This window comes from Channa argus, chromosome 7, assembly GCF_033026475.1.
Source record: "Channa argus isolate prfri chromosome 7, Channa argus male v1.0, whole genome shotgun sequence".
Classification (NCBI taxonomy): domain Eukaryota; kingdom Metazoa; phylum Chordata; class Actinopteri; order Anabantiformes; family Channidae; genus Channa; species Channa argus.
The window spans coordinates 9499789-9525093 of record NC_090203.1 but is presented as its reverse complement, the minus strand read 5'-3'; the positions used below and the strand labels follow the sequence as shown (position 1 = coordinate 9525093).

The 25305-nt window shown below is 40.8% G+C and overlaps 1 protein-coding gene across 2 annotated transcripts in view; it reads left to right on the top strand.

Moving 5' to 3' along the window:
• Window positions 1-6921: 6921 nt before the first annotated feature.
• The window catches only part of cicb (capicua transcriptional repressor b), a 32620-nt gene continuing 14236 nt past the window's right edge, over window positions 6922-25305 (top strand). The window contains exons 1-2 of one of the 2 annotated variants that reach the window (XM_067509442.1): window positions 6922-7139; window positions 12818-16790. In XM_067509442.1, the coding sequence (XP_067365543.1) occupies window positions 12917-16790 (3874 nt within the window). In that variant the 5' untranslated portion in view covers window positions 6922-7139; window positions 12818-12916. The remainder of the gene's footprint in view (window positions 7140-12817; window positions 16791-25305) is intronic. The other variant, XM_067509440.1, reaches the window with a different exon arrangement.

Genomic DNA, 25305 nt, shown 5'->3' with positions numbered 1-25305 from the left:
ACTTACACTGAAGTTACATAAGGGTACAATCAAAGCCCGTACAGAGGTGAGGAAAACTTACAGCAACCAATAACTTTTCCTGTGCTTTGTATAAAGACAGGTTTAAAATATCAGTTAAGCTATTCTTCAGCTCTAAGAGGTAATACAGTAAATAGTGGAAAAGCATAGTAGAAAAAGATTATTCTGCGGTGCTGATCTTATCTAACTGTTATTTCAAGTAAAATGTTAGGAAAGAATTATCGCCTTAGTCCTTAAACATTCACATGACAGGTTAAAGGAGAGAGTCACTCTCTAATTAAGTTGAACTGCTCCTGAGTCATTGATATGTGCAAAGAAGCAGTGATTCAGTTTTAAAGACACAACAGCCAAAAATGCTTGGAATCTTTGCTTTAGAAGATTCACTGACGCACAAGTGTCTGTGCTACTTTATTGTCAGTGTGTGACATGATTTAGGTAAACTTATTTTTCATAATCTCTTTGAGTATCACTCTGTGTGTGTTTAGGTAAAGATTTCTGGCCCCTAGTGTTTACACACAAGTCATCCAGGTGCTCCATTCACAGCAGAGGAGAGAGAGAAAGATAGAGAGACCACAGGAACCACTGTTCTCTCTCACCTGTGCCACATCCCTCTCCCCTCGCTTCCTCTGAGCGCCTGCTTTCGCGGAAACCTGCGCAGAGTCTGCTCTGTGCTCCATATACAACCACAACCTATGCATTATGCACACACTGCATGACAAGAAGCCTTTGTGAATTCACACAAACACCCAGGACTGTTGCATCCTTTGTGAGAGTTACGGTATGGTGAAATACAGAAGGCATGCTAGTGAGTTCACCACATCCTCCATCATACAGAGAAAAACTGCACCACACTGAAATGAGCCACTTTCAGAGTGACGGCACTATGTCACACTGAGCATAGACAAGCGTGTACACACATTGATGTGGTTTGTTTGAAACTGTGATACTTGTATTTCCTTTTTCACCTTCCTTCCCGCCGATGTTTTTGTTCAACATATTTGACCCCAATCCATCATTTTCTTTTTTCTGTTTTTATTAGGCACTGGACTGTAACCCTCTGGCCTGATCTGTAAAAAGATAAACACTCATTGATATAGGCCTAAACCGTCATATATTTTCACTTCTGAACCAACAGCATGGGTTTACTCTGCCTTTAGGTCATTTCAAATTGAATGTCCCCCCCTGTTGTTGGAAAACTATACTGCATATTATTCAGATTTAAGGTGATTTAAAATACTTTTTGTCAAGTTTGTTTATATATGTATTTAGTTGCTTAATTAACTATGAGATGTGTACATTTGACAACTTCTTTTTCAGGTTGCATGAAAAAAACACTAATCTATTCTTATATTATCTAATTGGAAAAATTTATACGGTAAAAAAATCATTGTCATTTAGATTCCTTTCCTTTTTTAAATTGAACATCTCCAAAGATTTAACAAAAAAATGTGACAGTAATTACTCGAGGTAAATTTTTTATTATTTGCATCTACCAATGCATGATAAACAGAAAACATAACCAATGTAGCTTTAAATTGGTAAGTAAAAACCCCCGTTATATTTTCAATTATGAAAGCCTGATTTGACTAATTTCTAGGCAAGAACACAAATTTATATTTTTGATTAATAAAAAGTAATATCCTGGTGTGAACTATTGAAAATCGTGTAACTAAAAGTTAATATAATTTGATCTAATTTAAAAATTAAGCAATGCATTCAGAAATGCTGGGGGGAAGGACATCTATAAAAGTGGTGTCCTGATTTAAACAGGCTTGGTAACCACTCATTCTTCATCTTGTCTGTAACACAGGCACGAATCAGAGTGTCCAAGGGCGCTTGTAGTACATGGGAATCCAGTCATCAGCTCCAGGACATGACGTGGACTCCTAGGAACAGCTGAGTGGTGTAAAGTTACTGTGGACAAGAATGCAGTGAACACAAGGACCTACTGTTCTCTATACTGAAGCTTATTCTGTGCCACCTCCGTTAGCCTTTACTGAGACTATGATACGCTCTTTGTGCCCCTTTTAGACATTTAACACGGATAATTACACAGTATACAGTAAATCAGTCTATGTCAGTTTACAGAGGATGTTCCTAGCTCAGAATAAATCTATAAAAGAGAGACTTTTATAAATTTTTGCCTGCACTTCCTTTTGTTGACATTGCTTTATTTTGGTTTTATCTTCGGCTTTAATACCAGTATTTGCTATTATGAGCTCCCCTAAATCCTTAACCTTGCAGAGTCTGAGTACAACATTTATCAGACATTATTACACATAGTGACTACTAGGTGCGTCTCCCTGAGAGCTACAGAGGCAGATACACAAAGATTCCATCCATTCTTTCAAACACATATTATGTCCTTAAAAGACCAATGTGTAAAGAGAGTGCGAGTTCAGTGGAAAACAACTAAAAATACAAATCTATTCAAAGATTCTTGGCCGCTTATATAAGATTGATTTTGTAGATTCTTCTTTAGCCCATGGTATTCTCTGGACGTAGACATTATGATTCACTGAAGGCTAAATGTTTGCAAATAATGCAGTAAAATGAAGACTGATTTGTGATATATATTAATACTACCAGGTTGAACGTAGGAACAGTTGCACTTTGAGCTGAATGCTAACATTAGCATGCTAACATCCTCATTCATTCTGAGTTTCTGCAGTAATATTCTTTGCAGTCCATCTAGTAGTTTCATGCAAGGCCACAAATGTCAACCTCATGATGGCCCTAGAGGAAAAGTCAGAAGGATTCATCCTCTGGAAACCCTGAATGTTTGTAGAAAATGTTATGGCAATACATCAAATATTGGTTGAGATATTTTAGTCACGTCTAAAGTGGTCAACCAGCTGACATTACTAACTACATAGTCATGCTGCTGGCATGGCAAATCATCCTAACGTGGTGTTTGTTTGTTGTATATTTGAATTTCTGTGCCCTCTTGGATGAGGATTCCCATGTGTAAAAATAGACTATAGCTGCAGGGATGTGGATAGAGTGGCTTTCAGATGAAACTGCATGACTTTGTGGTATACTTGAAGTACTTGCCAGAATCTGAGTTTCATCTTTGGTTTTCATTGTTTTATTGAAGCACATATGTCTCTATATTTGCTAAGCTCTTGTATAGAAAACCTTTTAGTTTTAAGCGTTTTTTTTCCTTCTTCAACAAAGCATGGTATAGTAAGAGGTCAAGATGAGTGTCATAGGTCAGAGGCTATGCTACTGTGAGTTCTGCTTTAAAAGAGGTGGGAGACATTCCTGATGCTTGCTTTGCGAAAGGCTGGGGTTAGTTTACACTTTCAGATAAGAGAGTGATGTCAACAATGGAAATATTTTAGCTACAAGTTTGGGTATTTAATAAGCATGTCTCACATACCTAGTGGCTGCAGTCTAAGTTTATTTTATATCAGTTTACTCCTCTGTTCTTAACTCTCGTCAGTTTATATCACCCCCTCTCTTTTCTTCTAATGCCCAGTGTTTCTTCTTCAGCGTCTCTGCTGCTGTCTATACCTGTGGCCAGTCTGACAGCAGAGCCCAGCAGGAGAGGGGGGTCTCTGGTGTTTGACTGACAGACCAGTGATAAGTGCACAGAGAGAGGGTGAAGGGTGAAGTTCAAAGGTCAGTGTCCCGTGGTGAGTGGGAGAGCAGAGTGTGGGGATATGGACGGGTGAGGGTGGGGGACGTTGCTAACAAAATGGGATAGTTGGTGGGGTTGCATGCAAGAAAAAAAGATGACAAACTACATTGAAAATGATACAATGGGACTCTATGGTTTCTCTATTGGTGCACAGGGGCCACTGTGGCAGCAGATATGCATCTGAATACAAGAGACAAATTCAAAATTGAAGAGAGGGATAGAGTAAAAGTTAGTTTCTGATGTTAGAAGCAGTAGAATAATTAAAAACGAAAAAATAAAATGGAATACAAATAGTAATAATGAAATGTCAAGCTCAAGTTTCAAGCTTCTTTTTTCACTTAAACGTTTACAGTGTGTGATTTTGGCATGGAAGCTACCTTTATGCCAACTAAGTAAATTATATCTGCTGAGGAGGTAGTTCAAAGCTATTGAGTAGCTCTGCCATGAATTCTACTTTTACAAGGTCAGAATTTCTCTGTTTTTCTAGGTTGACAGTGAAACATTGTTGAAACTTGTAAAAGTAGAATTCATGGGATGTGCTTTGTTACTGTATGTTACTCATAATCTCTGTGAAAATTCTCAGTCAACCAGGTTTGGTTATTTGGAGGTTGAGTCATGTCCACTGAACTTTTTTCTTCTTTGTTGGTTCCCTGTTGGGTCCAACCAAGAAGAAAGAAGTCCAGTTGGCTCCCTGCTGGTTTCAACAAAGATGAAAGAAGTCCAGTTGAAATGAATCAACCTCTGGGTAACTAATTATCACTTTAACAATCAGCCATGCAAAGACCACGAAGGTCCAGGAATGTTGTCCAGGTTGTCACACATGAGGTGCACATGTCAGCCAGACATGACACATGATCCTTGCACATGATCCTTGCATAGCTGACTCGAGTCTGGAACTGCTGTTTGAACTGAGCTGTTAACTTATAAGTTTCAAAACTGTATTTCCAATGTGTACCAGCTGCCATAAACCATATTCTTTTTCTTATTTGCCTTGTCTACCTCCAAAGTAAATCAATCCCTATACGAAATAGTCCCCACAGGCCTTTTAACTTACAGTGGATAACCAACCAGTAAAAAATGGTAACTAGGTGCACAAAAAGAATCTTCATTTTGTTGCTGTACCGACAGCTCGTGAAACCTCATACACTCCACCCTGGATGGTGGAAGGCATCTTGTGATATGTTTTGAATTCACTGGCCAGACTGACAATGGCGGATTTATCACAGATGTACTGGTGTTATCCCATAGTTAAGTGCCACTTAAAATTTAGTATGTTAACCAACAAGTAAGAATAACTAGCATTAATGTTGCCAGAGATATGTTTGAGGTAACTTATTACAGAGTTTGGCCAATGGAGTTTGGACAATTATAACCTCATGTTTTATGTAACTGCAAAACGTCTTTCTCTGTACAAATCTTGGCGACTATTCAGTCATAACCATTGATTGATTTAAGTGATCCTTAAAATTTTAATGTAAAAAAATAACAAATATCATACCAGAATTGTGTTGAACATCAGCATCAGGCTCACAAATCAAGTATGAGCTTTTCCATTTCCCTAGGTTGATGCTGCAGATACAGTACTTCTCCTATATGTAGGCATTTTTTCAAACAACTTGCAAACACATCCCAAAACCAAGATACATCTTTGGATTTCAAGTGTTCAAGTGTTTAACCCCTAACCTCTTTTTAGCTTGTGACCCTTTAAAGTGCTTCTTTGTGACCCCAAAAGACTAAGGCTTACTTTGGTTACAGATCCCTTGTGAAGTGGCATCTTATTTTAAAGGGTTCTGACAGTATAATTGTAGTCCAACTTGTTCAATTTCCAATATTTAACTTGTAGAGCTGAAGTAACCACTAGATGTCACTCTACATCAACGTTTAACCAAAGTTCGGCCTTTTCTCTTTCTCCTTTCTCTGTACACACACGTGCAGAAACACATAGGCAGGCGAGAGCTCAACATAATCGTTTACAAAATATGCTTCAGCCAATCAGGATTTTCTGTGGTCTTAGGTCTACTAATCTCTTCTCTCCCATCACTAAGCTGGAGCAGTAAATCAGCACGCATACAATGGATGAAACTGACAGGGGGCGCTATTTCTGCGGGATCCCGCGTATATCTGGCTGTCTCCGCAGGAGTCTGCTCCTCTACTACACACTGAGCAGGGGATTATGTAATGTTTATGTTTATGACACTATCTTTGTCAAAGTAGTATGGTTTCTATTCTTCTATACAGGTGTCAAAGGTCAAGATCCGTGTGTCACTTATCACAGTGGTTTACACTTGCAGAATGCACGCTCGTTCCATCATCTCAAACATCTTTCGCTCAGTGATCCACACACCGGCTAGTCTCTACCACTGCCTGCATGTTACAAACACGGGGTTAGCTGAGTTTACGCCAGACCACGCCCCCTTTGTCCAGCTGGTGGCAACACTGTTGATGACATCATCGCTCCGTGCTCCCATTCGCCCAGAGACGCCGCTGACCTGTCCAATCGCCTACCAGTGAAGTGACGTCACATAGACTAGTGCCATTCACTCTCATTGGAGTAGGCGGGGCGGAGAGCTTACCGACGTCAGAGCAAGCAGAATGCTGCGCTGTGATTGGCTGAAGGAGGTGAAAGTGAGCGTCTGTTGCTGAGAGAAAAAGGAGAGGAAGAGTCGGCTGCACCACACAAGTGTTATACAGTTCCACCAGAAACTTTTAAACAAATGCCCATCCTTATTGTAATTCTGTGTCAAAGCTTTCACTCTGTTTGCCTAAATTATAACACAAAACAGCAACTGCAGCATTTCGGACGCTTGGACACACGGTAGAAATAACTACATCGTGGGGTTTTTATCCTGCTGCATCAACTTGTATCCGGACAAGCAGAAGGGTTTTGATGCATTATCACCGACTGCTCAGGGACGGCACTTGTGCTGTCAATTATGGTAAACATACTCCTTTTCAGGAGGGGAGGGGGCATTTGTGCATTTTTATTGGCTCTCGGTGATGTGCTCCCTCCTCTCAGCCCTCCCTCATGCTGTTCCTATGGTTCCCAAAGCTCTTATTGGATACTGTAAAGTTTGGGACAGGACACCAGTCTGTCTCAGCATCCACACCGCCATTGGCTGAATCGCTCCGTCTGTCAACTGTACTTTGACAGCCCGTCACGCCCTCTCGACCGTGGCACAGACCCTGATTGGCTACTGTACCTGTCATCGACCTCTGATTGGTCAGCTCACCCAGCTGTTAGTGGTTCATTCACCATTTTGTGACTGTAGTGGAAAAGAAGACCGATAGTTTTTTATATCCTTGTTTGAGTTTCTGTGGGGGAAAGACATGTTTTACGGAGGAAAAGTAAAGTGTGAGTCCGGACCGCACGTTCGTCAAAGCCGACAGCCAAGGGATGTTACGGAGACTTGTGTGAGCCTCCTCATCTGCAAAATAAGACAATAAATCTTTCTCCAGCAAGAAGGAAAGCTCTGTTTGGGTGAGTTGCAACAAAGTTAGCAAACGACTGCGAAGCGCATTAACACGGATTTTCCGTTTTCTCAAGCACGGGACGGGAATCAACCTGCCAACGGTCGGTCGGTTGTTGCGATAACCTAACCGTCCGAAGAAACGGAGTGACATCGCTTACTAAGCGAGGAAGAGCCGAGAGAAGGGGGTGGGGGTGTAACAGCCTAAAAACTTTGTCAGATGTTTTACCGCAGTCCCACGCACGACCAAGAAACATTTTAGCTCCTCTCGGTTGGGTCCTTCACCCCTGAGGTTAATGTCGACTTCTTTTACTTGATCGTAGTTTGCGAGTTTTGCGCGGAGCAGCACTGGCGTATTAAAAAAAAACAAAAAACAATCGACCTATTTGCAGCATTGCAGCTTAAATATTTACTGATTTGGAAAGCTTATTTCTGGTTCTTATAAATTGACCTAGGGGTTAAGGAACAATTGCAAGAGAGCGTTTAACACTCCCTTTCCTTGTGTTGTTTCAGACTGTGTCATTATGTGGGTACTAGTCTGCTACCGTTGCGTACTACGACTACTACAACCACCACTACTACCAACATTGCTGAGCTGCTTACTAGAGCGAAACAACAACATGGAAAGATTCACGCTTTTTCCAAGTTGGTAAAAACCATATAGACAGAGTGTCACCTTACAAGCTCCATTAGAGAAGCTTCTCTGGAGAGGTTTCGTGTGTATTCTACGCGTTGTAACGTTAGTGGATAATTGCATGCCTAACGCATGAGGGAGAATTAGGCCCCGTCTAGTTAGGATAATAAAACGTCACTGGAAACCGGTTGTTTGTTTTTAGGACCTAGGACCGAGCACCGTACAACAGAGCAGATCGGGGCTGATTGCCTCGAGTCGTAATATTCCTTTGACATTGTGTTGAGCCTCTCGTAGTACTCGCAGAGATCAGCGCAAAACAGCTGGGTTTTCTCGGCTTTTCCCCCGCCGACTCTCCACTTTTTTGCACTGCAATCCTGATATAGTTGTCGATGCACCCTTGACATCTCTGACTGGGCAGTTTTTAACAGTTCTGTCATATTTTTCGTTGGGTATATTTCAAGTGATAGGAATCTGAAGCTTATTCTTTTATATTTGGACTTAAAAGTGTCCTCATGGATTTTGAAGATCTACTCTTTGGCATGGTTTTTTCATATCTTCATTGTTGCATTTGTTTATGCAGGAGACAAATCCCTGATGTTGTAGGCATCTTTGCATAGCTTGTGGAGGAGTTGGACATTGGCAGCTCTGCCATTTGGTCCTAAACAGGACCAGTCACCTCTGATCTATGCTATAGCTTAGATTAATGATCAATGGGACAAATGCACAAATTTCACACCTCACTCTACAGTCAGATATGCCATCCCCTAAACAGCTGTCAGTATTCATAGTACGTCACAGTGGATGTTCTCCATAACAAACGCACACACACACACACAGACTTGTATGCTCACACATGCATTTGTCAAACTCGCCCTCTTGCTATCCCTAAAATACCCTAATGAAATGTTTTATTTTACTTGTGTCATGTTGCCTGCATGATCACATCCCACTCACTCATGAGAGTAAAACTAAAGTCTTTGTGTGTTTGTGCAACCAAGAGCATGTTCCTTTTTTGCTGTTTCATGTATGTGCTCCCCGGTGACCCAGTTAAGGGCAAAACAGCCCTGCTACGCTGGAGTGTTCGAGGGCCACGTCAGGCTTAACTATCATGGCCATACTATTGTCTTCCTCTGTTTTACCATCATGCGTTTTCTCTCCATCCTCGTCCTCATCACTGCAGCCCTGCGCCCATGCAGACACCCATAAAATGTTTTAGGAGAGGGATGAGCTGCAGTGTGTCTAGTAACAACGTATACACTCACCATGACATGTAGCGAAAATGACGTATTGAACAAGGTAGAAGCAACCAAAAGACTGGCATTTACGGTCATATACTTCGGGTACTATAAGCAGCAGAAATGCCCTCATGTCACACACACACACCAGCTATACCATGTTGCGATGGGGCATAGACTGAATTCTCTATGACTGAATGAAGAAAATAGCAACAAGGTGGAGATTTATTAAGGTTCAATAGTCCAGGAATAAATACTATGCAACTTCTTGCTGTAGCATTGTCATCAAGATTTGTTTTCTTTATGACTGTTTTGCGTCTGTTTGTCCCAACCTTGTCCAACCTGCCAAGAAACAACCAGAAAGGTGCCCTTTGCATGATAAGGTACATTTTTAATCTCAATATGAATAAAATAGGGTTTCCATTTACAGAAAGGCAATAGTTAAACCGGCCCCTGTGAGTTTGTGCAAATGTGTAATTATATGTCACCATGAGTGTGTGAGTGTGAGACAATAGGTCCAAGGGAGATTTTAACCATGTTTAAGCATGACTGCACTGTAAATTCTGGAGACAGCATTAAGTGTCTGTAAACTTTGATGTTGCTAGGCTGTGGAGTTTACATTGTGTGCCCCTTAATGTCATTTGGGTAAACAATCTCTTTCTGCCGTTTTGAGAGACGTTCAGTCTAATGCCATGGAAAATATAGTCATTGATTATCTTTCAAGTTTTCAAGTAAATTTAGACTTGATCAGAAGGTATCTCTCTCCTATTCAGATTAATGCTGGAAGGTGTAAACAACTTGAATCATGCAAGTTAAGACAAAGTTCCTCTCTACTTCATTTTGATTCAGTCCAGAGGACAATTAGGGTTTTTCAAATGTATTATTTTTTTATTTATATTTTTGTCCTATTTTTTTATTTTTTTTTGCTTTACACACACTCTGTACTGCTTTTGATCTTTTAGGGATGAATTAGGATGATGTGAAATGTTTAAGTCCTATGGTATTTGTTGTAGGGCAGCAATGTAATTATGGATGCATCACACATAAATTCTTATATCTTTCCCTGTAATATCTGGTGTCTTTGACAAGCTTGCTATTTTTTCTGGAATCTTAAATAAAATCCTGTGGAATATATGATTGCTTATCCACAAAACGTGAAATTTTGAAGGGGAGACTCACAAATGGGTACACACAGAAAGTTAAAAGGTTTTATCACATTTTGGCTTTGTAGTTTTCAATTTGCATCGAATTATCAGTTCTGAATTTAAACATCGTTCAGCATCTTATTCTGAAACTTTTTGATGTACACATTGTACACACACATTGTGATGCTGTAAACTACCTACAGCGTTACACAATGTGACACAAACATCCCTTCCCCTGGTTTGTCAGCCAAAGTCTAGAGCATTTTGGGAGGCCATAAGCATGACCAAACGCATTTTTCTAAGCTAAGATAATATCCTCACGAGTTATTCATTCAACCAGTCAGTCGGCCAAGTGGCCCTGACTCCTTCCTGTCTTTTCCAGTGCACCACAATAAATATACAGGACCAACAGTTCCAATCCAGATTCAGTGTCTACAGTAGGGCTACTTGGGCTGGTACTGGTAGGATGTACATTCCTACAGTTTTTTCCTTCCTCTGTCTAGGATGGACAATTTATACAGGGAATTTACAAACAAATGTGTTCAACTACAGAGTGACTAATTTACTGTTTGTGAAGTTTTATTTCATATTCTTCTCTTGATTTTGTTTTGCTGTGTAAACTTGTGCTTTATTTTAAAATATAGTATTAGCACTAGGTTTAAAAACATACTCCAATTTTTTAATGGATATGATCATTAATCGTGAAACTTATTCTGTGGCAACATTTAAAAGCTCAAAAAATCTACAAAAACACTTGTAGCCACTAAAATATTTTTTCATAAGTTTAGGTAAAATAAATAGTACTTGTCTTCCATAGCAAATCCATAGAAACTGTTAGTAGTGAGTAAGCACAGATGTCAAAAGAGTATGTTTTTTCAACTACCTGCATCTGCAGGAAGCATCAAAGTTACAGTACTATGTGTAAACCCGCATTTTGAAACTACATGCATTATGCTATTGCCAAACATCATTATCATTATTACTATTTGTCTTTGCAGAATTTACTTTGGAAATTATTATTATTAGAAATTATTAGTTTGTATAACTACTGTGTTTTACCAGTCAGTAACAGACATATTAAATTATTTTAAATTAATCAGAGGGAAATTAGGATCCTGTAAAAAAGGTATGTGTGCAGCCTGTACACAGTAGATATTCCTTGAGGGCAGAGGTCACAATGGGGAGTCGATGATGAGTGTACTGTGTGAATGACTCTGGTTGTTTATTAGTCATTCGGGACTAGGAAAACTTTTCTGAACTGCAGGAAGTGGAAGTGGTGTGATCCTAGTTTATTTTGTATATTACGGCAAATAAACAGTTAACAACAAGGTCACTCTATGCGTGGGACGAACTTTTCCAATGCCTCTGACAGGAAGTGTGAGTATGTACACTGTCTCTGTGTTCTTGTCTACATTTAAAAGAATTCAGGCATTTGCACATGTTGGTGAGCTTCTGAGCTCAATCGAGAGGAGCACATACGTGAGTGATGGGTACGAGTGTGTGTGTTTGTGCGTCACTGTATTTAGCCTGTAATCTTGCATCAGTGAGTGTGCCGGATCCTGTGCCAGCCTTTTAATTTCTCGTACCATGGTAGATTATTCCAATCACAGTATATTGTCTTTTAGTAAAATTGTGTGTGCGTGCGCGCACGTGAGTGTCACTGAGACGACAGAAGACTGGGAAAGACAGAGACATCGAAAAAAGAGCGAGAGAGGGCCAGTGAGTGCGAGAATGACTGTGGAAATTCCCAGTGACTACACGAGAACAACCTATTTTAACAAACACCCAAACAGCTGCATACTCCTACCTCTCTGTCTTTCTCTCCCTTTCTCTCTCTCACTCATGTTTTAAGCTAACCTCGCCCAGGCCACGGCCAGCGCTTTTCCTCTAGATGGAAGTCGGAATAAATGCGCTGTTGTTGTTGTTTTGTTGTTCTTGTGATCAGAAGTTGAACACAGAAAATGAAGTCTATAAGGCATAGCATTAAAAAGCTACCCCATGTTAAAGTAGCTGAAAGGAGAAAAGTGGAGAGACCAGACAACCTGTAGTATGAGACTAGAGTGTGTGTGTGCGTGTGTTTGCGCACGCATGTGTGTGTGTGTGTGTTAGAAAGAGATAAAGATAAAGCATTTTTGTCTCTGCATGATTTGAAATTAAAAAGATTTAGGCCTCATTAGAGGCGGACATTTTTATACTGGAGAGAGAAACTGAGCTGCATGAGCCTGATGTTTACTTTTTCTTTATGCCTTTGATGAATTCAGTCTCAATTTCAGCTGTGTAATTCATGATGACAAAACATAAACTATGTGTAAAACTATTTTGTGCATGTTAATTATTTAATATTAAACTCAACTGTTACAAGATTGTGATAAGAATATTGATTTTTAAGTAAGTACAGTATAATAATTTTGTTCATTTAAATTTATCTGTCATGTTGGAATAAAGATTTTATATTTCGAATATACAACCTTTCTCTCACGAGCACACACCGACATGCTCGCTTGCTTGAATTAGAGCATACATTGCTTGAATGAGAGTCAATGTCTGATATTCAGCCAGCGTGATAGCCAGTGTAGCTCACTTCCAGGTATGACGTCGCTTTTATCCTCAGCACTTTTTGATTATTAAAATAATAAATGACCACCTGTCTTCTCTGTCTTCATCTTCATTTTCAGACTGCAATACGGAGGAGAGAAGAAGAGGCAGAGAAAGACCAAACAAGTATAAGGAGTGCCTTATAAGTGAAGAAGAGAACATACATTCTGCACCACCTTATGAAACGTGAAGAAGAGATGAAACCAGTAAAAAAAAACAGAGGACGTTCTCTGCCGTTAACTAGAGGAAGAGGGGGAAGAAGGAGAGCTATCTCTCAGCCCGTTCAAGTGAAAGACCCCAAAAGAATTAAGAGAGAGACACTTGTCAAACTCGTACAGCACACACCCGACACCCCTTCCACATGCAAACAGACCCCACCCTCAGCCACCAAGTCTAACGAAGAACCAGTCACTAACAGCAATAACTCCTCGAGGGAGGAGTCTACTGACCTGAGGAAACCTGTGGAGTCAGTTGAGAAAGATGGAAATGAGGCAGAAGAAAAGACAGAAAAGGAGAAGATTGTGGGCACAAATGGAAACAGCACCATGTCCACTGATGGTGTAATATTTCCCACCTCTACCTCAGCATCCCTCTCTACTGCTACATCCCCCGTGGCCGCCAGCCACAGCCTCAGTTTAGCTTCAGTCTCTAGCAGGAAAACAGCCACATTTAAGGCTCGGGTCCCCAAGAAGAAATACACATATGAGCACTTTGCTCACAATGCAAGTGCCCTGACTGCCAATCCTACCTCCAGCCCTGCACTCACACACAACAGTTACTGCAATACTAACAGTAAAATCAATGATAGTGTAAATACCCCCAATAATAATTTCAAGAGTAGTAACAATATAAGTAATAACATTAATAAAAGCATTAATATCTGCATTAATAATAGTACTAACAGTAACACTGCATTTGGTGTTAACAGCATGGCTAACAGTAGTAACAATAGTGATGGGAGCCATAGTACTTTTATTAATAGCAGTAATATTTGCTCAGGTAATCAGCCATCATTGCTAACTGTAGATAGTAAAGCTATGGAAGCAAACCATTTAGTCCCCATGGAGGATCAGGCCCTCAGGAGAGCAGATTCCCAGGAAAAAGAATCCCAAGCTGGTGAAAATGAGTCAGAGGGGGCCCCTAACTCAGTGCGCTCCTCGTCCACTGACACAGCTAGTGAGCACTCAGCAGACCTAGACGGGGTGGAAGCAACAGGACTAACCCGCCATCTAAAAATCTGTCTCATCCCAGCTCCCCTTCATAACTCGCACCTTAAAGAGAAGGGTCTTTCAGAGGGACTGGCGAAAGCTCTGGCCAAAGGTTTGAAAAACCAGAGGGTCCTGGCTCGCCATGTAACTAGGACCATGGTGAGCAGTGATGGAGTGGCAGGGGACAGAGTCGTAAAGGAGAGAGATTTATGCACCTTGTCACCTGTTTTCAGACCAGGATTGGTGCGTAGAGTCAGTAGAGATACTGTTGAAATCCAGCTCCAAGGTGTAGAGAACCTTGTTAACTACCCTTTCCATGGTGGTGTGATGGCATTGTCACCAGGGGCTGAAAGCACAGTGGAGTTTATTTTGGATGCGTCCCCACCTGGCACAGCACCTGTGGCTGTCGGGACCCGAGTGTGTGTGCCATTTGGTGGAGAGGAGGGTGTTCTTGTGTTGTACAGAGAGGGGATTGTCACTCAGGTGGACCCCCATCCCGGTGTCTCATTTCCTTACCAGGTACTCCTGAGTGAAGACAGAGAGAGTTTGGGGGATAGAGTAGTGGTAGAAGAAGAGAAAAGCAAAGGTCAGGCTGTATGGGTTTCCCGACAAAGCCTAAGGCTGCTGACCCCTCCCTGGGAGGTCCCAAATTTAGATGGTGAGAGGGCAAAAGAGAGAGAGTGGGAGAGGGAAAGGGAAGAGAGGGAGCGAAGGGAGGAGATGGAGGTAGAAAGGGAAGTGTGTCAGTTGAGTATTGGAATGGGGGCATTAGGAGGGGGAGCAAGGTTAAGCCATGGTTTTTCACATGAAGCAATCTCAGGAGGGCATGGATATGGACTCATACATCCACCCCCCCACTCCTCGGCTGTGACTTCTAGTGTGGTGGCCAGTACAGTTGGTGTCTGCAGAGATAACTTCTCTGACAGAGAGAGAAATAATCAACCAAACACTCCTGAGGAAGACGTTGAGGTATCCCATTTTAACATGGGCCTCACCGCCAGTGCCAAGACCGGTTCTGCAAACTCACAATACAGGAACATTGCCAAGGCCACTGGCTATCCTCCCTCCTCCCCTCACCTTTCTGTGATGCGAGGTCTGGGACCCTCAAACATCCCTCCCCTAGCTAGTTCTCAGCCACCCCCTTCCCCTGCTCTAATTGGGTCGGAAATAAACAACACTACTCCAAACCTACCTCCATCCAAGACCACTCCCACTCAGACCCCTACTCCTACGTCTGGTGGAGGGTCCTCCTCTGCCTCCTCTCGCTCCAGGACACCCCTGTCATTGGCACAGCAGAAATACAAGAAGGGTGATGTGGTGTGCACCCCTAATGGTATCCGTAAAAAGTTCAATGGTAAACAGTGGAGGAGGTTGTGCTCCAGGGAGGGCTGTATGAAGGAGTCTCAGCGTCGGGGCTACTGCTCTAGACACTTGTCCATGAGGACCAAAGAGATGGAGGCGGCAGGGGGGGACAGGGGAGGAGGAGGCAGCAGCTCAGGGACAGTAACGCCCTCTGACCTGCGAGGCATAGCCAGCAGTGAGTTTGAGTGGGATGACACTTCAAGAGAGAGCAATGAGACCAGCAGCAGAGGAGATTCCAGACCCCGCCTAGTCGTACCCTCCCTCCTCCCCCATGAGCTATCATCACGTTTTGACTTTGATGAGTGCGAAGCCGCCACCATGCTTGTGTCATTAGGAAGCTCCCGCTCCGGCACCCCCTCCTTTTCGCCTATCTCCAACCAGTCACCGTTCTCCCCTGCCCCCTCTCCGTCACCGTCCCCGCTGTTTGGCTTTAGGCCTGCCAACTTCTCACCGATTACCGCCTCCCCGGTCCTGCAGCACCGGAGGCACAGGCAACCCAGCGGTACGGGGGGAGGAGGGGGAGGGGGCAGTAAGGCATCAACCCCAGCTGGAGGAGGAGAAAGGGAGAGACACACTTCAGGCATCCAGCCATCCGTACACAGCAACCTGACTTTTACCGTGCCCATGAGCCCCAGCAAACGAAAGCCAGATGCACCACCTCCAACACCCCTCCCTTCACACCACCACGATTACACACACAAGATAGAACTGGACCAGGGAGACCTCAACAACTCTTTCAGAGTGCTGTCCCCCCACACACCAGCATCGCATTCCCATACGCACACACCCACATTCCCCCGACCCAAAGTGGTGACCACTCCCACCTCCAGTAGGCCCCCATCCTCCACTGCTGTCTCTCCTCCTCCTCTGCTGGTGTCTCCAACTCCTCCTTCCCGTCTCACTCCCGACGGAGGCCCTTGTCGTGTGGTCCCTGTATCCCAAAAGGCCTTGCGGGATTCCCCTGTCATTGTGAGGAATCCTGAAGTCCCACTGGCAAAATTTACAGAATGTCGCCTGGGAAGAGGAGGAGGAAGTGGAAATGAGGGAGGAACTGATAATAGCTCATCTAAAGACATTTGTCTTACACCTTTTAACCCTCAACCAGTTTCTGGCCTCCAGGTTCCTGTCCCCATTAATGCTGCTGCAGCAACAGTACCCAATGGTACTGTCCTTCTGCGAAGCCCAGCCCAAACGCTAGTGCTTGTGTCCCCAACACCTTCCTCTCTGCCCACTACTGACACACCAGCAACCGCCCTGCAGGCCCTGTCAGTTACCGTCAGCACAACAGTCACAGCTCCCACTCCAAGTAGCACAGATGTCTCTGGGGAACGAGAGGAGAATGGGGGGACGGGATTTGGGGGTGAGGTCCAGCAGCCTGTTCCGTGTCACCCCTCCCCAACTGCATTGCTGCCCCTTATCCTGCCAGCAGAAAGCCTTCACCCTGTTCCACGAAAGGACATCATCATGGGACGTCCAGGCACAGGTGAGAATTGCTGCATATGTGCGAATTTTGTATATGAGCTCATCAGACTATGGAGGAATTAGTTGCAGTTTACACATTGGAATGTAGTTACTGTATTTCAAGAATAGTTGAGAAAAAGAAATTATTTGGAATAACCATGTTAATTTTATGCTCTACATATCTTTAAAATATTCTCCACTCCCTGCACAGTCACAATAAAATGATGGAAAAAAGCAAGAGAAAATGCATCTTGTCAATTATTAAATGAATAGATCATAGTAGGGTATTAATTCAGCATCAGCGTGTTGAAAATCAAAGTACACATTTCAAAAACTAAATTCTGTCTTAATTCATAAGTGAATTAGACATCATTTGCATTTGCAGGTTCTATTTAACATATTTTTACACTAGTTGTGTTTTTTATATAGCATAAATATCATTATTTACAAATCTAAAATTAGGTGAAAAAAATCCTCTTTATTAAATGTTTATTAGAGACTTAGTTGACCTCAAAGGAAGGATTTGTTGCAACATCCCCAGTACAGTTTTTTTCTCTGTATATCTTAACTTTGTTTTTTAAAATTTAAATCTAGTTCATTCACTAAATTTAACCATCATTAGAATTTTTTTATAACTTTTTAAAGGATATCTTTAAGTTGCGTGGCATGTTGTAATACACACAGTGTTATCTCAGAAAGATTGATAAACAGTTTACTGGCCTTGACAGTATGATAAAAATGACTGTTGTACTCAGAACCTGAGACACCACAGAGAAATGCAGTGACAGTGTACAACAGCTTAGACAGAATAAAGAGGTGGTTGTTTATATGAATATAGTTGCAGCTACTGCAAGCAACAAATGTTTTAAAACAATCACAAACAGTTAATATAGCTTTAAAATTTGTCAAATTTCTAATTTATACGCACACACACACACACACACACACACACACACACACACACACACGGATTGAAAAAAAGAAGTTGTTTAAAATCACTATTCATCTTAAATAAAATAAATAGAAAGCCCTCCGCTTACTGATTTTATTTCTCTCTATATATTTTGATTATTAAATACAACCATGGCTAATATATTGTGCTGTATTTTGCTCATCAAATACATCTAATTGATTTACTTTTATCTATTTTGAACAAAAAAATTATAAACTACTGTATAATATTTTTTAATAGTATCTATTAACTTGTCTGAGAACAAATAAAACACACCATGTAACAGCAGGTTAGGATCATATGAACATGCCATGACCTGTGTGTGGTTATGCCCAGTAAAAAAAAATAAAAAACTCCTATTAGTCAAAATCGTACTATATGGCTTCCTCTATACAACTGTCCACTATCCTCGTATCTGCTGGTTGCACTAAACTAAATGCTAAAGCTGGTCACATTACCCATGTAAACCCACATCAGGACTAGGCATGTTGGAAACTGGTCACAATAAAGGAATAATTAAATTCACCAGTCAGCATTCATTAAGGTGAGCGTAATCTGTGATGTCCATCTCAGAAAAAGGATATATATTATATCTATACAATATACAACACAATATTGAAAAGCCACACTGTGTCACAGAAAAACAAGTTTACCAAAATAATAAGTAAATTGTGGCTGGTTATGATTTTTGATGCAAATGGAAAAATGAAAATTAGCACAATATCTGGATGCAAGATAAATTATGTATATTAACGTTTGTGTGTGTGTGTGTGTGTGTGTGTGTGTGTGTGTGTGTATGTGTGTTGAAGTGCAAAAAGTGCAAAACAGAAAATGCACGGGCATGCATGCTGTGGTGTTTTGTATTTTCCATAGGGATTAGCTTTGTCGATATTGGAGAGTCCCTCTTATGTTCCGAGTTATTATAGACAGAAAGTTTTTGCCTCAGAGACAGCAAACATACAAAAACTAGGTAGACAGCACACACACTGATTTATAATAGAAACTAAGCATTCTAACATGCTAGTGAAAAAGAAAATAATAAAGATATGAGGAAGTGTAGCTGTTCCCTGCTTTGAATAACAAAAAATACACATAAAAAAATCAAACATGGATACATGTGGGCTAGATGTACAGTATGTGAACCTGTTTTTGACTGTTTCCAATAACTTTCTTTTTATTTTGTGTTGAGAAAGAAAATGGGGATTAGTGAATTAGTAGGAATGCCTCACAAAGAACAGTCGTGTGGATAAAAATGACACCGAAGGAGGCACAGAGGAAAATCTAAAGCAAGTTTTATGTTTATCGCTTGAAAGAGTCCGACCAACGCGTCTGTTTGACTTCCTGACCCTAGTGACTTTTAGCATTTTATTCACTACAAACTATTTCCCTTGACTCTTGCTGTGTGTATGTTTATGTGTATGTTTTTTTATGATTGAATCGTGTAGTGATACAGTGAATCAAGGTGTAAGCAGTATCCTTGGCCACTAATACAGAGGTGGGTGATTCTAAATGTGTGTGTGTGTGTATTTTGGACATATGCTATAAGTTTCAGGCTATTGTGTGGGTGTGTGAAAAACTCATTTCTCGAGCTTGTGTGTGGTAATATCCTGAACTATAGTGAGTGTATGAGAGAGCACTATTCATCATAAGCTGAAACACATGAGTTAAGTATATTTCATTTCATCGCAGTGTTCTGCCCTTGATGTGTATTTACTTATTGCTGTGCAGATGTTCATGAGTGTGACAGAAAAGTGGACAGGAAAAGAAGTGCTGTCGTTTGGAGTGTACAGTTTCTCCTCATGTCCCTTTTTTGTAGCTGAAAGGATGCTGAATGAATGAAAAGCATCTCTTTGTGTGAGAGCATGCATGCTTGCCTTTGTGTATATGTGCATTTATTTTTAAGAATTTGCTTGAAGAGCTGTGTAGAGTCGAAAAAAAGTGGGTGAGCTTTTACATATGGCCACAGGAGAGTGTAAAGTATAAAGTAAGCAACACTGCAGACATTTAGTGTGTATGCTATCACACATTTAGTGATTTGTAAGTTTGTGTAGGTGTTAGTCTCTTTTGTACGTTTGTAAGAAATTAATAAAGGTTTAAGCTTAATTCAATTTTTTTCAAATTACCTTTTTTTTTGGTCAAAATGTATTGTAATACTAAGTATTATAAGGAGTTAAGTTTGATACTAATCTTGGGTAACTTTCATAACCCTAACCCACTACAACTGAACAGCAATAAAATCCGGTAGAAAGTCAGGTAAAAGTTGTGTTTTCATCAAGAGTGACATGAAATTACTGCAAAATATCTGGCAGCTAATAAAATCTAAGTTCATATTTTAACCAAACAATTTAGTTCTAACACGATATAGATCATATATTAAAGTGCAGAATTAATGAAATAAATCAAAGAGACCATGACAGAGGGCAGGTTAAATTAAGTTTCATACAGCTCTGAAATAAGTAGCTGGTGAATTATTTATTATTATAAGTATTATCCTACAAATATATTTATTAATTAATTTAGAAATAATGCAACAATCCTCTGGCTCAGTTAAGCTCCTCAGCTGACAGTCACACACTTTGTAGACAAAGCTGTGTATGTTTGGTGTGTGTGCGTGTGTATGCGTTCCCACCAAAAATGCACTAATGAGTAAGTACATTCAAAATACTTTTGCGCACCCAAGATGAGCGTTTGTGACAAAGTGCGTGATCAGACTGTCATAATGGTGTCACGTGTGTGCTGCATGCACTGTGTGTGTATGAGACAGAGTAACCAAGTGTCAATCACTGAATACCGGATATGATGTGTGAGCGCCAAATGTCTGTTGCCATGGCAACACAGCAAACATCACACTGATATAGCTTGTACATAACAGAATATTCACAAATAGAAATGGAAGCCCTTTGTGTGTGTGTGTGTGTGTGTCTGTGTGTGTGTGTGTGTGTGTGTGTGAGTGCGCATGCCTGCATTTGTGTGTGTGTGTGTGTGTTTACGTGCATGACTGTGTGTGTGTTGCTTTTGTAGAGTGGAGGAACTTCAGCATGCTCACGTGTTTACAAACCAACACATTGCTGGCAGCTCCCCCTTTTCCATCTTGGCTGCTTTAGTCAACGTTCACTAAAAACAGAATTGATCCTATCTAATCTGAGGGTTTCCTCTAAATTATTTAAATAGTCACTGAGGTGTTTAAATAGCAATTACACACACACATTTACAGACAGCCACATCTAAACTTATGCTGTTTTTAGTGCTATTTTGAAAATTACAACTATTTAAGGCATTTAATTAGAAGTGTTTATTTTTTCACAGTTAATGCGAGTGCAGCATTCTTAAACTGCAACTTTCATAACTCCCGTTTTTTTGTTCTGCTTTTTATAGACAAGACCTACATTACTTTGTTTCTGTGTAAGTCTTAAATGAGTGTTGTATATTTGTTGTATTGTAACAAAGTCGTGGTTTCAAATGAAAACATCAGCCTTCTCCATATGATATCGGCAACTCACATACTGCGGTGCATAATTATGCCTGTGAGCATAATCAGTCTTAGCGTGATTGCTTCTTGAACAGAAAATCTTTTAATGCATTTTAGCCTTAAATGGGCTCCACTTCAGCTTCAGTCTGCAATCAAAGATATGTCTTAATATCATGTCAATATTAAACAGCTATAAATGATTGAAAAGTAAAATTACAGCATAGTGTTCGCATATTATGAGGTTGTCATTGATCTATATCTCTGCCTTTATGTGTCACTCACATACAAAATCATGTACACAGTGTGTGGAACACTGAGTAAACATGTCACACTTAAGTACACAAGAATACTCTTTTTGCACAGGTTTTTGGACTTGGATACATGTTTGTCTCTGCTTTCTGACCTTCCTCCATCTCATTTTATAATTTAATTTTCTAAAAAATGATGCCACATTTGTTTAACCCTTTCCTCCATCGCATTGCAGAGGCTTCAATTCCCCTCCTTTTCACGTCGCTCTCTTCATCCTGGTCTACCCGGATACGGATACCCGGGAATAACATCCCCACTCCCTCCCGCCCCTGCTTTACGTAACGCTTAAAGCCCTGCATATCCTCCCCGGCCATGGCAACAACCACATCTGGATCACACAGCCATCTAGACTGGCACCAAAGCACATTTGAAGCCCTCAAGACCTACCAAAAAAGTCATCTGCAACGATAATCCTGTTTCCTATGCTGCAAAGCCTACTTTCAGGAAATTCTGAAAATGCACTGGTGCAGTGGAACTCCTTAGTCTATGATGGCTCCAAGACTTTGACTGCTTGCATGTAAAGTTAAAGTGAGATTCAGATGTATTCCTTCTTTTTCATTGTCTCTGTCAAACTAAATGTATTGTTTAAGGAGATCATAGTTTCCTTGTGTTCATCACATCCCAAAGTTTGGAATTAGTTTGTATTTGCTTAGTAATATTTTTTTTTTTTGTTCATCCCAATCTCCTTTTCTCCTCTTCTTGCATCTCTAGTATCAGTCCTTGCACGGGTTTTCAGGTGCTGCCTGTCTATTAGCCATTTATCTGCAGGCTAGTAGTGCCCCCAAATGGCCAAGCTCAGGCATTACAAGTTCCCTGCCAAAGTAGATGGAGGGATCTGTTGTAATGTCAAGTTTGTGTTTCACGTGCTATAGTGATGGTAATTAATGGATGTTGCATTAATGTTGTTGTTGTGGCCTATCCAGCGGCTGAGTGTGAAGTGTATTTTGTGTCGTGTTGCAATGACTGATCTATATTCACTCATTCCGCTCCCTTTTCAATTATGTAGTCGTCCTTTTGCATTACTGAACGAAGTAAGGGTAGCAGTTTTTTTTATTTTAAGTAAAACTATATCAAAGCTATGAGCAAAACCCGTGTCCCAAAATCCAGAAATGTATTTTCTTTTTGGTTCCCATAAACGCTCCATCCATGTAAAAATGATTGGCTAAGTTTATTTTGATGCAAGAGTAAGTGACGGTCATTGACAGAGTGGTGACCATGGGCGACACCGGGGCTTGTGCCCGACATAGCTGTTGCCATGGTAACTGCAAAGGACTGGTGTATTGAGTTATAATTGGACAGAGCAAATGGTGGGTTGTAGGAGGGACAAAGACAGAGCACAAGGGTAGAAGATGATGAGAGCAATAGGATATAGAGGGGGCATCGCCTGCATTGTGTCACTGTAGGTAAAGAGGAGGAGGAAAACTTTCTTCTGTGAAGTCACGTGGCATTTGTCAGATTTGGGACGAGGGTGGTGAGATATTTATACATACATTAAAACTATTATGTCTGTACGAGAAGACAGCCAATGAAAGCTGCAGAACTCCTACACATATATTGCAGTGCCAACATAGAGCAAATAGTTAAGCTTCACTGAGAGGGAATTTCTCTTTTTCTGTTTTTTTCACACCTTCTCGCTCTTATCTCTGTTATATATGAGTAAGCGCTAAAATTCTGTAGTTTCCTACCTCACCTCCTCTGTGCGTGCAAACAACCGATTCTCTTATCCTATCAGTACATCTCTTTAGCTGCACAACAATTAAAATAGTGACAAATGTGTTTACACAAACACTTCGGCAGTTATATTCTTTGAATCAATCAAGAATTCAGGTGATTGAAATCGAGTTAATGGAAATCTCATGGCTCATTTTTCTCAATATTTGGTTCAATGTAGTTTATTACTAAGAGCTTGTAATGTTTACCTAGGGTTGTAACCACTGAGGAGCCACAGTAATCCCTAATCTCCACCCGTGCCCTCGTTCACCCTCTTTTCCTTCCACTCATTCAGCCAAGCTGTTCAGCTCCCACCCCTTAACACACTGTGTTTGCTAGATTGACTTGTTGAGTGCTCAGTACAGTTGATAAGTTTTAATCTCTTCTTTCTTTCTCTCTCTATTTGTTGCTTCTTCTAATTCCTATTATTTTAACCCTTTCTAGAAATCCCACGGCTCTAAACAGGATCCGTCACCCCATATTTTTACACGGTGCAAAATGACTCATGTCAGCAGAGTGAGGGAGATAAAGGCTCATGAAAGTAGAATGGCATATTGGGGCGGAGCTGAGAAACACTGCGAATCTGCTTCTTTATGTTTTAAATGTCAGAGTTCTTGTTTCTTTGCCTAGTCATGTTTTTGTATTGTTTTGTCGATCTAAACATAGTGTTTAGAGAAGTGAAACCAATGACTGAGAGGGTTAACTTTTTTACTACTGAGGACAATGGCTGCCAGTTGCTCTCACAACCCTATTGGTCAGTTCCTAAGCTCCTGATAAGCTGACTGGTTGTAGTGCTAATTAAATCCCTCCCAGTATTATACTTGTCTTGTGGTTACGTGAGCTAAGCTCATCATAACTTCTGGACTCAGACAGTGTGCTCAGAGATCATGGCACTCAAGGTTTTTTCCTGTTTATATACAGTTGTGTTAAAGCACAACCATGTTTGTATTCCTTTTGCTTTTGTCTCCCTTTGCCCCCTTTGCCCCTCTAAACACACACAATCACACACACACACAATTTTCCTGCCTTTAAGAGAAGTTCTGTTTTAACAAGTTGTTTTCTCTCCACCCACCTACCCACCCACCCACCCTTTCCCTCCTTGCCTGCTCCTGCTGAAAATGACTCTCAGTCTATTTTTATCCTCTGGTCCTCTACACTCTTTTAGTCAGTTCCACCCATTTTCCCTCTCTTTCTAACCATCCCCATTTTACTATTTTCAGTTCTCTTCCTTTTCTTTGTCTCTATTTCCCTCTTCTTTCTCTGTTACCATTACCTTTGGCAAGAACATTTAAAGTCATTTCTGGATGAAGTACATTTGTTTGGAGATTTAAAAGAGTGTTTATAATGGTAAATGACATTACTTGCCTCGCTACTACTACTACTTTGCTATATATAGAAAAAGACAGTAAAGGAGAAAAGCGGGTTGCAATCCCTCTCACAAATTATATCGCTGATTAATAAAGTTAACACTATTTATTGTTTGCTTAGAACAAACTTTGTGAAATCACCCAAATAGGAAGCTGAAAATATATATATATATATATATATATATATATATATATATATATATATATATAACGTGTGTGGAGGTGCATTGTCATCTTGACCTCAGAGCACTCACTAACATCCATCCCCTCTGCAGATTGCACAGAAAGACCAAAGGCAGCGTGGCAAGTAAAGAGTAGGGAGCTCGATAGCGCCTCTGCATCGGCTGGTCTCTATGTGTATTGAAGCTAGCCGAGTATTAGTAAGAGGGAGGAGTTTGTCTAACTTCTGTTAAGCCATTGGTTGGCCTACATCTGAGTGTCGGCTTTCAATTCGTGCTTTCATGCATCTGTCAAGGTTTACTACGACTCCTGCACTAATGATATGAGACTAGGTGGGATTACTAAAAGAAACACAAAAGTTCATACTTTTGAAGCATTACTTGAACGCCACGCAGTGGCTTTATATAGATGCAGTCGGTTTACCTGGCGTGTTTTATGTATTACTATTGTGTATTAACATAAGTTCCGTTTTTATGGCGAGGCCAGAGTCATTTCTTAAAGCCGGGTGAAATTTGCATATGACTGGCATTCCAGTGCATACGCTGACCAA